A 13,172-nucleotide genomic window follows, 5' to 3' on the forward strand; every position below is an offset into this window, starting at 1 on the left:
ATGACCACACACTTCTGAGCGTATTCATAAAAACTGTGTGTGTAGTCTGTGTTGTGGTTTCAGATGATTTTTGTATTTTAGTGATTACATGTTACAGTTTTTATTCAATCGATTTGGCACAATTCTCACAGCAGAAAGGTCTTTCCCACCACTCAGAACAGTTAGGGCATTTTTCATAGCACGGACTCACCTGTGCAAAATACACTCCAACAATCAAAAACATTTTCACATTTGTCAGAACACGAATAATCAGCCAATCACTTCAGCTCTAATGAATGAATTAAAACGTTTCAGAAACAAAAATGAAATGTAAAGTGTGTGGGGTTTTTTTTGTTTTTTTTACAAAACTGATGAAATGAAGAAAAGCATCAGAAAAAAATACAGTCTGAGAACATAGGACCAATTACTGTTTAGTCCAGTGAAGTCACGCTATACATTCAGCAACCACTTTATTAGGTACGTCTGTTTCACTGCCCATCACAGTAACCCAAATATCTAATCAGCCTTTCACATCAGCAGCAACTCAAATCATTTAGACATGCAGACATGGTCAAGACAGCCTGTCAAGTTTGAACAAGTTCAAGAGGACTGAACGTGGCATGGTTCTTGATGTCAGATGGGCTGGTGTGAGTATTTCAGACATTGTTGATGTACTGGGATTTTCCAGCATGGCCATTTTCAGGGCTTACAGCTGATAAGAAGATAACAGTAACTCAAATAACCACTAGTTACAAACAAGCTATGCAGAAGAGCATCTCTGAAAGCAAAACACATCCAACCTTGAAGCAGATGGACTACATGCGGCAGCTAAGAACAGGGAACTGAGGCTACGTTTTGCACAGACTCATCAAAATTAGACAACAGAAGATCGAAAAACGCGGTACTCAGATGGCGTCGAGTCACCAGATCTCAGTGCAGCAGAGCATCATTGGGATGAAATTTGGATAAGCAGCTGTGACACAAGACTGAAGGTATGTATATCTATTTGTTGCTAGTAAACCACTGAGAGTGTGTTACTGTATTTAGTCTTTCAGAAATATTTGAAAAAAGTTTGAAGTCATTTGGTTGAAAACGTTAATGCAATGCTAGGCAATTGAGACTCAATGTTAATAATCAATATAAAGACTCAAAAGGGGTTTTGTTTTTTTCAGAGCAGAAAAACGAATTAATACATTTTTGTACTTTAGACAGACTATACTTTAGTATCCAGTCCCTAAATATAAAAATATTTAGGGACTGGATACCCTGGATACCCTGTGTGCCCTTGTTGAAATTAAACTCTACAAGTGAATGAAAAAATATATATATTAAATTTAGATGTGCCAAAGTTATCTGTGTATTACCAGGAAACATCCTCACAGGTGGCTACACAAACAAAAAAACTTGAGCTTCTTTTTTTTATATGTTTTTATAATTAATTTTTTTTCTGACTTCTCACGTGAAGTGTCTGACTCTGTTCTGTATTACACAATTTATATGTAAAAAATAAAAGGTATTCTTCAGTTTACAAAAACAATCGGAAATCCCTTACAGAGGGTAGTAGGAACGTGGCTCCAATAGTATGAATCAGATGAATCAATCAGATGTTATCTTCAGTGTTTTCTGGCTGTACAGTGTTTGTTTGAAGTGTAAATGCATCTTATTCCTAAACTGCATAATATGTTTTTTTTTTCTTTCTTTTGGAACTCCTGATTTTCTTAAAGGGAGGGTTTGTAGACTATCTGGCAACTCTTTTCCGTAATCTCGTGAGTATGTTGCGTGCTCTCGCGGTATTCAGGCGGTCAATGCCTGATAGGAATAATGGCTGCCTTCGTAGCAATGGCTGGAATGGGGAACGACACAAGCGGCATACCGGAGCGTTTTAGCTGACCAGGAACAGCGTAAATTACTGGGCACCCCCTTCTACCCGGTTTTCAGAACGGATGGGTAGAGGGGGTTTTGCCAAAGGACAAAAGAAACGAAAGAGACTCGGAGGGAAGAGGAGGGACGCTAACGCTGCCTTTATAGCTAGCACTAGCTGGCTAGTTGTCGCTGCCGGGGAAGAAGTCCGCGGAGTCGTGACAGCCGTGCGTCGGAACGGGTGAAGGAAACAGGAGTTGAACGCTGGAGCGTGTGATCAAACATCTGGCTAAGCGCTAATATGAGCGGACCCGGACAGGACAGTGAGCCAGAGGCCAAAGTCCTTCTCATCAAGCGACTCTACAGGTACCTTGACGAGGCCGTTTTTGCCAAAGCTAACCGAGGTGCTAATTGAATGTTAATTGAGCTGGCTAGCTTAGCAATAGTCAGACAGTACTTGCTACTACTAGAGAAAGCCCAGCTATCCTCTAACTTATCACCACAGTGAGTAAACCAGCACTCCCGTATACCTTTTCTTTGTAGCATCAGCTAAATTTGATGGGAAGCGCTTCATTCTCTTCAACTTGGCTAATGAGCACGGTAGCATTTGTCATCCGTGTCTTTGTTACAGAGAAGTGAAACAGAAAGGTCTCGGGCTGTTAAGCCGACTGCTTGCAATGTTTATTCCGACGTTTGTTCTGTTTCCACCTGACGCTTATTTTGTGGCAATTTGGCTAACAGCGTTGTCATCGTGCTGATGCTATGTGTTGCCTAACATGCCGACAGGGCTGTGGTGGAGACTGTGCACAAGCTAGATGTCATCATCGGCAGCAAATCGTCCTACAGAGAAGTCTTCAAGCCGGAGAACATCAGCCTTCGCAACAAGTAAGTACGAGTGTCTCGGGAGCTTGTGTGAAGGCGGCTGTAATTTGACTTAAACCTCACTGCCTGCATGCAGTCTCAGTCCTGACTAGTCTTGCTAGCTGTCAGGTGTGTATTGAGGCTCTGTCATGCCTGACATGCGGTAAATGCAGCATCTCAGTGAGCATACATTTCCTAGTTTCTAAATTTAGTTCAGATGTTTATTTTCTAATATTTCCAGCATGACCATCTGCAAACACTGACTGTGGCTTTATCTCAAAGTCTAAGCTGGAGTTGTTGTTTTTTTTTAGTTTAGTTTGATTTTTGTTTTTTTTTCCTTGTCCAGACAAAGATGAAAAGCAAGCCTCACTGGTCATGCAGCTTGAGCAGGACTATGGTTGTTATTTGTATACTGGATGTTGTGGGCAGAAAGCTCAAAACCAATAAGAGGAAGTTGGAAAGTTATCTGAGGAGGCGGAATAATGATGGGTGTCTAAACAGTCAGCAAGATAAGGGAAATGTTATCTCATCCTGCTCTGATTGCTCTGGGAGTTTTGTCAAGCTATAACTAGACAGGCCTAGAGGACTACCAGTGAAGCCAGTAAACAAACCAGTAAATTAGTTGGACTATAAAATCAACCAGGCGCTATTTTAATAATTGATTCAAGTGGAATTTTATTCATTCTGCTTTTGCTATCTGTCAAATTTGGTACCTGTTCCATGTTTAAACCTTCTGTTGCGACACAGGCTTTAAAAGGAGAGGGGCAAAAACTGCTGGTTTCAAACAGTGAATGAAATGAGGGACTTCACCAAAGCCCAGTTAACAAGTGTACTGTTAATCATGCAAAGCTACTCTTGAATAGGGATGGGAATTGATTAGCAATTCCAATTTCATTATCAATATCACTTATCAGTTCGGTTCCTTACCAGTTCTCTTGTCGATTCTCATTGGCTCCACTTTGGAAGTAACCAGCTTTTCTAAGCAGCATATCAAAGACAGCACATTCTGCAAATTAATTGCATGCTGTGGGTCAAATGTTTGTGCTTGTTGGAGGTATCCCCCCTCTTTGTTGTGATCAGTATCAGGGTTGTTACTCCAAAAAAGTGATGTATTCCACATGTTACAGAACATTTTCTTAACAGTAATGATGCATACTACTCATTACATTACTTTCATGTTTTTCGGTAAAATGACCTGAAACCCATTGCCTAATAGTTACTGTTTAACAATGTAAACCTTAGACCACAGTCCCAAACACAAACAAAAACCCCTGTCCTAATGAGGACACATTTATGATTTTTTCCTCTTAGTATTTAGGTAAGAACACAAAGCTGACATTAAGAGACTTCAGAGTTATTGCCACAGTGATTCTATTTTAGAAACATAAACCGATAGGGACGGAGTCTGCATCATGACATCTTATTGGTTTGTTACCTGTTGAAGTTCAGGATCTGGCTTTGGGCTGTGCGATATAACGATATATATCGGATGACGACATAAAAACGTCTATCGTTTGTTTCACGGTGTCGCAAAATAAACAGTTTACGGCAATATTTTTCATCGTTTTGATGGTCACTGTAGTGGCTCTATTAATTTCTTAAAGTTCTCTTTCTCTTATATAACCACACGACTGACAGACAAGCGTCTGTTTTTATGCGTTGTCATTAGCAACAACGACGGTAAAACCATCGTGTGTCCACTTGTTTATTTTCCACATAAACCTTTCACAATAAAGCTCAAGATCTTGTTGAGACTTTTCAAAATAAACGGAATCACGAGAAAGAGTATGCAGAGAGTTTATGGATGAGAAGCAAAAAAGAGCCGTCAGGTGCTAAAAAATAAACCTTAGACTCAAACGATAGAACAGGCTTTTTGCCGCAGCACACTGTGTAATAAATACTCACAAAGAAAACGGCGGCTGTTACAACTTATGTCTAAAAATTGGAAACACTTCACGCAAGTCGAGCTGCCCGAGATTCACAGAATTTACAGAAAATGTTAAATTTTTGTGATTTAAATCGTTATCGGAACGATAGATGTCTTATATCGGGATATGAGATTTTGGTCATATCAAATGTTGTGCATGCAGTTTGCACTTTACTGTTGCACTCTCGTCCTTTGTGCAATAATATTAAAGGTAAGGTCCATATCCACACTGCAGGCTGCGCCACAGTTCCTGAAATCAGCTGATTGATAGGCAATGAGATTAACGATTCCAAGGAATTAAACTACTGGGAATGGTTCTCGAATTTCATACCTACTCTTGAAGACACGAGAATCAAAATATGGAAGAATGTGACTGGTACCGAACAATGCTGTACTTTTAAGGTATAGATGGACATTTGTACTGCTATACTAAGCAGTTTGTTTATACTTAAAGAACAAACAAACACTGCTGCGTCAATTAGTTTCAGAAAATGATTAGAAAGGATAAAATGACTTCTTTTTTTTTTTCAGTACAAGTTTCTAACGTGGCAGGTAACATCTTCCAGTGTTATTCTTTGTCTGACCTTAACCCAAACATTGCTTTCAGTTTACTGTCAAAGAAGACAACATAAATCAGAACATGTTCATATTTAAGAACCTAAATTCACAAGTAATTTATTCATGAGACTTTCTGTCCAGCAATTTGTCATTGGTAGCATTAGCTCATGTTGATGTTCTTTTCTGATGTTAAAGTGTATGAAAAACCAAGCACTGATAAACATCTTTATAAAATGAGAGAAATGCAGCATGTACTTGCCTAAAGTATTAACATAATTGTGTCATTTGCCGCACACAAGATCTGAGATTTCACAAAATTCTTGTGAACAACTTCTGAATCAGACCCAATGAGTCACACAAGTCACTTCTGATATTTTGTTTGTGTTTTTTCCCTGTAGGACACGTACTGTCGTGTTAATACAATGGGCCTCCAACCAGTCAGAAACCTCAAGGCTTGTTTCTGACTTTGGGATAAAACCGAAATATGCAGTCCAATAGGAATGCTGAGGTCACAGATGTTATGTTCAGCTGTCCAACTGTACTTCATTATACACATGTTTCTGTTATTCAGCTTCCTCTTATTACATGTGGTGCATGAAATAATAGAAACACTTATTAGAGTAACAGAATTACAAGCTACAGCCTCCTTAATGACCATGCAGATGCAACTTTGAGGTTGATTTAATCCCATTCTAAAACAGTTTCCACAAATAAATTTCACAAAGGTTGGTTTTATTTAAATGCATTTTATCTGGCTGGCAGCTGGATGTATGTAAAATTTCATTGTCATCAAGAAAAAACATATTTTAGACAAGCAGCAGATTTTCTTGCTTGTGGGGATCTCAAATTTATAAAGTTGCATTAAGTACTTGCTTAATGCAATTAAGTCATTACTGCAGGGGCTTGGGTTTGAGTTTGGTCTGACCAGTTGTTGCAATTCATTCTCCCTCACTCTCTTCCTACTTTCCTGCCTACTATTTGCACTCATCTGTCAAGAAAAGTCTAAATATGCTCAAAAATGAAAGCAGCTCAATGTTAAGCTGCTGCACGACAAGGTTGTCAATATGCAGTCATTTCTGTCCTTGATGGGCCCTACACTTCATGTGAAATTAAAGCCGTTTTCACACGTGCAGTTGTCTAGGTGCTACCCAACACAGATGGATGTGAGATTTCAAATGTGACAGTTGAAACGGTCAATAATCTGTCAGCTTTTTATTACAACTTTTGGCATAGTGTCCAGTTTTTTTTGTTTTTTTTTTTGGTGAATAGAGCAGGTAGTAATCTGGCAAATTCACAGCTAGTGAGCAGCTTTCCTGCCTTCTGCATGCTCCACTGAGGCTGCACTCTCACCTCAGGAGATCACATTTACAATAGTCTCACTTACTGTGGATTAAATGTACGGAAGTACTACTCTGACCAGTGTCTGAACCTGATGCACCCAACAGTGGTCCAGAACTTGTGTGAAAACACTTAAATAATTGGTCCTTTAACCCAGCTGTCTTCTCATTGCACATGTGCATCTTTTTTTCTGTTTTCAGGCTGAGGGAACTTTGTGTGAAACTGATGTTTCTGCATCCAGTGGACTATGGCCGCAAGGCCGAGGAGCTGCTGTGGAGAAAGGTTTACTATGAAGTCATTCAGGTTATCAAGACCAACAAGAAGGTAAATGTCCCTGCAGCTGTGGAAAAATGGCCTTGCTGCATATATTAAACTGACCGCATTTGTTTTCTGTTGCTACCTGGCTAATCCAGCTTTTACTTAAAAGGTGAACTCTCCAATTTATTTTATATTCATGCCAGTGACCACAAAAGCGTTTAGGAGAATAATAATTTCACAATAAGCAATCATTTTCAGCAGTCCAGTCTGCAACTTTATTGTTTTGGTTCATTGTCATAGCACTATAAAACTGCAGACATGTTGACTACACGAAATAAATGCTATATTTATAGTGTCAATACTTGAATTAGTTTGTGGTGATGAAATCTTGGTGTCATGTTCACAGCCAATTTCAGCTTTTAAACCTGCGTACCCTTTATTGCAGGTTAACGCTGGTTTAATATGAGCATCGTTGGATTATAAAGCATTTATTTTATACATTTAAAATCTTCTTGAAACTCAACTTTATAACAACACGACACAGTTGCCAGTTGTAATCTTGTCTATTTTACATTAGTTATATTTTCTTTTTTAAGTTGCCTGTTATTTTGATGCAGATCATCCTCATTGGTGTACTGTTCCTTTCTCTAAAGTCCTCACTTCTCTTTTGATTTGGGTTTTCTTTCACTGCAGCACATCCACAGTCACAGTGCTCTGGAGTGTGCCTACAGAACTCACCTGATAGCCGGCGTGGGTTTCTACCAACACCTGCTGCTCTACATCCAGTCACATTACCAGCTGGAGCTGCAGGATTGCATTGACTGGACCCACGTGACAGATCCACTGATAGGTTAGATGAGCCAGCACATTCTCACACTCTCAGATGAAGGCATAAAAATAAAATTAATTGTCTTTCTGTTTCAGGATCCTTAAACCACCCTTGAATAAAACTGAGTTATTTGTAACAACAACACTTCTTTTAAAGTGTAAATGTCTGCTGTAGACAGTATAGCTGGTGTCCTTGTGGGAAAAACTTGAAAGTTGATGAAGATAGTTAAAACTTTATTGATAGTTAATCTATGTAATACATTACATGTACTAGAAACTAGAAACTCTGACCTCATTTGCTACTGATATTTAAATGCAGTTTAGACTCACTGAACAAATAATCAGTAGTGAAGGTAAGGACTCCTGACTACTCTACTGTCAAAAACGAAGACTAAAAAGCCCAAGACAGAAATCTTAAAGACTAATCACATTAAATATTCATGATTATGGATAATCATTAATATAGGTTTTTGGGGTTTTTTGTTACTGTAATTGTACAGTCCTGTTGTCAGGGAAATACAGCCAGAGAGGTTTTATGTTCCTGCAAGGTGATGGTTTATAGTCTGTTCTGTAAAAGTACTTGTTTTTGACTCTAAGATATTTCTTATTTTTGTGAAAAAACACTGCAAAGATGCCACAACCCAGCCCCTGGCTACCGAGTAAATCACCTCTTCTTATCCAACTTAAACAAAACTAGTTTTGAATGTTAACGTTAGAGATGCTTCAAGAGTATCTGGTCCCGGCTCTTTTATTTGGACTCTGTGCTACCCTGTTGCTGTGTTGGAATTTAAGCTTGCTGTGTTGTTACATAAGTCAAAGTCATTTTGGATAAAAGGATTGGATGGATTAAAAAAAAAGTGTTGTGTAATTGTTCCCAACAGGGCGAAAGAAACCAGTGTCAGCCACCCCCAAGGAGATGGAGTGGGCACAGATGGCCTGTCATCGCTGTCTGGTCTACCTTGGCGATCTAGGTAATAATAAGATAGTTGAATTAATTACATATTCTATTATCTGTCGGGCTTGCAGAGGTGTGAGACAGAACAAGTGTCATTCAGCGTGGGAAAATTTGACTCGGTTATATAGTAAAATATAATTAAAATGAAGGATGTTTCACTTTGTAGCTGTGTTTGTTTGTTTTTTCTCATGTTTGTCTGAAGCCATTCCAGGTCTTTGTGTTTGTGCACATTTCTGAAATAATCAATTTCAGTCTTCACCTTTTCAGCCACAATGCTGTAATCATATAGATTTGCATTTTTTTTTCTTACTTTAACTGTGATGTTTAAAATCATTTTCTCCTCAGCGCGCTACCAAAACGAGCTTGCAGGAGTGGAGGCTGAGCAGCTGGCGGAGAGGTTTTACCATCAGGCATTGTCAGTTATGCCACACGTAGGTGAGTGACGAGAATGTAGGGTTTGGTTTGTTTGTTTTTTAAACAGTACTGTATCGCCATACCCGTGGTCTTACACAGCATGGAAGGGACGTGGGGTGATATAAAAGTTTTATTTTTCTTGCCAGAACAACACAGATGTTAAATCCAGTTTAGTGTTGTTGTTTTTTTGGTTTGGTTGTTTGTTTTTCTTTTTTATATTGTAAGTATAGAATTGTGAAATGTGCTTACTTGCTTTCGCAGAAGGTCAATACACTTTTGTGTGTTTATTGTCAAAATGGAGCGCATAAACACCTTTTTAGTTAAAATGGCAAGCTTAGCATTGTGCATCGGCTGAACATTTTCCTGCTTTGTTTTTGTTTGTTTAAAGGCCTGTAGATAAACTGATTTAACTGGATTCTTTATGTACACAACAACAACAACAATTATAAACTTACTGATACTACTAATACAAAAAGAACCATTAAGTTCATTCAGGAAAATAAGATTTGTGGTCAGTATACTTGTGAGAACAACTGTTAATTGTTGTTTCTTGTAGTTGACAAACAATAAGACATCCGTAAATATCACTTACTTGCTATGAACATGTCCTCCCACCACCTCTCTATATAGACATTGTTCACATTAAATGCAGCTGTATTCATACTTTATAGGGTTGAAAGATATTGGGATATTTCATAAAAACCTACATACGCTTGTTCTTTTCAAAGGATTTTTTTCGGTTATATTACAATATTATTTGAGAAACTTACAATTTCTTTTTTTAACAAATGTAGCATTACCCCATGGTTTTCTGGGTACTAACTCAAAAATAAATGCTGACTTGGTTTGTGTTGGTTATCTGCCAACAGGAATGCCTTTTAACCAACTGGGCACACTGGCAGGGAGCAAGTTCTACAATGTTGAAGCAACTTACTACTACCTACGCTGGTGAGCCATGTTTATATACGTTTGCAGTGTTTTTAACTTCTCTCGTATAGTTGTAAGTCTTAACAGATGTAATCTGTGCTCAGCATTCAATCAGATGCCCCCTTTGAGGGCGCCTACGGCAACCTGAAGCGCCTGTTTGACAAAGCTGCCAAGATGTATCATCAAGTAAAGAAACAGGAAATGAAGAAGTTGTCTCCCTCTCGACAAAGGTGATGCACATTCACGGGCTACCTTTTAAAGCTGGGTTACAACAAAGCTAGTCAGTCACACTTCATGCAGTGTTTTACACACTATTTAAGGGTCATTGTGGTCTATGAAGTGTGTTATTACTGTGGTAGTACTAAACATTTTCCCTCTGGAATTTGTCAATTTTGGTAAATTTACTTTTCTTGGTTGGAATTTTTCCTCTTTCTGTGTGTGTGTGTGTGTTTGTGTTATTAATGGCCTTCACTGGCTTGCTTACAATGTATCTATAGTAAAACATGTTGACTTCAGTCTGCTTACATCAGAGTAATTTAAATCCAGTCCCAGTTGACTACTGGGGCTTCACTTAATTAACAGCTTATGTGCACTCTGTCTCAATCACGTATGCGCTCTAACCACTGGTGAAATAAAGCAGCATCTCCCTCCAGATGATATTAAATGATTGATGATTCCACTGGGTAAATTAGATTGTTGAAGAAACAAAAGTAACAGGCATCAGTTGGAATAAAAGACAAATATAGACAAAATGAACAATGCTTTAAAATGAGTAGGTGGGGGATAGTAAGAGGGGAAACAAGATTAAGATTGTTTTCCCACCTGGACAGAGAACAATGTTGTTCTTATTCCATGTACATAAATGACCAGTAAGCAGCTTGTACTATATTAAATCCCTCTGTGTTTTCACGTAAGAGTCAAAATCTAAAAAACGTGGAGCTGAATATATTGTGAACAGGTGTTGTTAATGACATTGCTGGAAGTTTGTATTCAAGATTCTTTATTCGTCACATGCACAGTTATACAAGTATAACACGCAGTGAAATGTAACCTGACACGCTCCTCGACTTGTGCAAAAGGGGGAGAGAAGAATATTATATATTATATACATTAGGTGAATGTGCAGTAGTAGCATGTAAGCAGCAAGCAGGAGAATTCTGTACATTAAGTGAATTAAATAAGAATAGACAATATGAACATTTTACAAAATAAACAATATGACCATATTTAAAATTAAACAAAGTATGTATGTTCTCTTCCATGTTCCTGTTTTTGCTGAGGTCATAGGTCAGATGTTTCTAAAACCACTGATGTTTTCGTTTTAAAATGCTTTTATTTCATTTTATTTTTCTTTATCAAAACATAGAAGTAGTAAATGGATCTTTTATTGTGTTTAATACTCTGTAGTTGATCATTTTTGCTGTGGCCTTTTTTGCAGGTCGAAAGACATTAAGCGGCTCCTGGTGAGCTTCATGTATCTGCAGAGCCTGCTGCAGCCCAAGAACAGGTTTGTGTTTGTGTTGTGACTCTGCACCCACACTGTTTTAGAATCAAAGTCCACAGTGGAAATAAATCATTTGGGTTTGTGTATTTTAATGCTTAACCAGTTTATCTTTCAGTTTATGCCAGATAAAGGCTTTTTACATTCATATGTAGTAAATATTTAACAAATCTGTTTATAGCGTCTTCCCTCTGACGTGGTAGTCAAGTTAAATATTTAACATTCTAAAGTTTGAAAACAGATCTGTTGGATTCCAGGCTAAGAGTAAAATGTAGTTGTAGGATTACTGCAGGGTCTGTCTGGGCCAGGTCTAAAATTAAAATAAAGGAAAAAAAGATTTTAAATTTGCTTTTATTTCTAGTAAATTTAGGTAATTAAGTGGCATGTTTAAGACTGGTCAAACAAAACGCAAACAAACTATTTTAAAAATCACCTTTTAAAAGTTTGAGTTCTTGTCACTTGTTGTTGTTCCACTATGAGTGGTCAGATAGTTTTGCTTAGGAAGGAATTTACTGAAATGACCTGGAAGTATCTGTAGTGGCCGTAATCAGAGCTGTTCAGATTTTCTAAGTGCTAAGAAAAGGAGCTTCAGCCTTTTATAGCAGAGCATGCTCTGAACCATCCAATATGAAAGGAAAGGAGGCAACCACCTATAGTTCATAGTGATGTGCCACCCAACTGTTCTTGGAAATGGTCAACAAAAGTGTGGCACAGATCATTTAGATGTCAAATATAAGTGTGTTTTCCATTTCATGCTGTAATCTGTTGATATGTTTTGAGCAACTATAGGCTGTTACACCCAGAGTGGAACTATGAATATTATGTTACTGTAATAAAATCTTCTTCTTGAGGTGTTTGTTTTCATAGAGACTGTATATTTGCATAAAAGCTACTTTTGATTGCAAATGTATGTACACAAAGTACAACCAGTGTCCACAACTATATTTTCACATACCATCAATGTTATCCTTGGAAGTTTTAAATTGTTGAAGTGCATTTACTGTGTTTCTACAGTAAGTCTCTATTTTGTGTGGTTTATGTAGCCTGATGGAAACGGAGCTGACTTCACTCTGCCAGTCGGTGCTGGAAGACTTCAACTTGGTGATGTTCTACCTGCCACCGCCAACACATGGCGGTGCTCACCACACCCCTAGCGAGGAAGAGGAGGAGCAGCAGCAGCACAGTGACAGCTCCTATCCTGTGCTGCCTGACAACCTAATCTTCAAAATGGTGGTCACATGTCTGATGGTAGTGCACAGCCTTAAGAGAGGAGGTAGGTGGTTGTGTAATTTAAGCTGTTCTAAGGAATTCATTTGTTCATTCATTTTTCATTACGTCACCACAAGTGAACAAAAAGTTTTCAGTACGTCCTCTATGAATCGGAGCACGTGTGACGTGTTTGCTCCCAAAATGAAATTTCGACCCTGAGCCTTTGTTGTCATTTTCAATTTGTTTTAGTTATTAAAGCACTGAATTACTTGGAACTTTAGAGGTATAGAAGTAAATCTTTCTTGTGTTTATTTAAGTGTTTCTGTGTATTTTGTCCTTAGGTTCAAAGCAGTACAGTGCATCCATAGCATTCACTCTGGCCCTCTTCTCCCACCTTGTAAACCACGTCAACATCCGACTTCAGGCTGAACTGGAAGAAGCAGAGAGTCAGGTGCCTCCACTTCAGACTGACGCTGCAGGTGAAAGAGAAATGTATTCTTTTCCTGTATGTTGGGGAAAAGGCATAAAAATGCACCTGCAAGCTATTTCTTAGCTAT

At 38.3% G+C, this 13,172-nt stretch overlaps 1 protein-coding gene across 1 annotated transcript in view; it reads left to right on the forward strand.

Moving 5' to 3' along the window:
* The first annotated feature begins 1,748 nt into the window (after window positions 1-1,748).
* Window positions 1,749-13,172, forward strand: part of smg5 (SMG5 nonsense mediated mRNA decay factor) — a 21,412-nt gene continuing 9,988 nt past the window's right edge. The window contains exons 1-11 of the mRNA XM_005744056.1: window positions 1,749-2,205; window positions 2,626-2,724; window positions 6,724-6,847; window positions 7,475-7,631; window positions 8,491-8,580; window positions 8,910-8,999; window positions 9,848-9,926; window positions 10,010-10,135; window positions 11,344-11,412; window positions 12,450-12,679; window positions 12,957-13,094. Of these exons, the coding sequence (XP_005744113.1) occupies window positions 2,141-2,205; window positions 2,626-2,724; window positions 6,724-6,847; window positions 7,475-7,631; window positions 8,491-8,580; window positions 8,910-8,999; window positions 9,848-9,926; window positions 10,010-10,135; window positions 11,344-11,412; window positions 12,450-12,679; window positions 12,957-13,094 (1,267 nt within the window). The 5' untranslated portion in view covers window positions 1,749-2,140. The remainder of the gene's footprint in view (window positions 2,206-2,625; window positions 2,725-6,723; window positions 6,848-7,474; window positions 7,632-8,490; window positions 8,581-8,909; window positions 9,000-9,847; window positions 9,927-10,009; window positions 10,136-11,343; window positions 11,413-12,449; window positions 12,680-12,956; window positions 13,095-13,172) is intronic.

Source organism: Pundamilia nyererei, unplaced genomic scaffold, assembly GCF_000239375.1.
Source record: "Pundamilia nyererei isolate P.nyererei 1_Seehausen unplaced genomic scaffold, PunNye1.0 scaffold00138, whole genome shotgun sequence".
In the NCBI taxonomy this organism is placed as follows: domain Eukaryota; kingdom Metazoa; phylum Chordata; class Actinopteri; order Cichliformes; family Cichlidae; genus Pundamilia; species Pundamilia nyererei.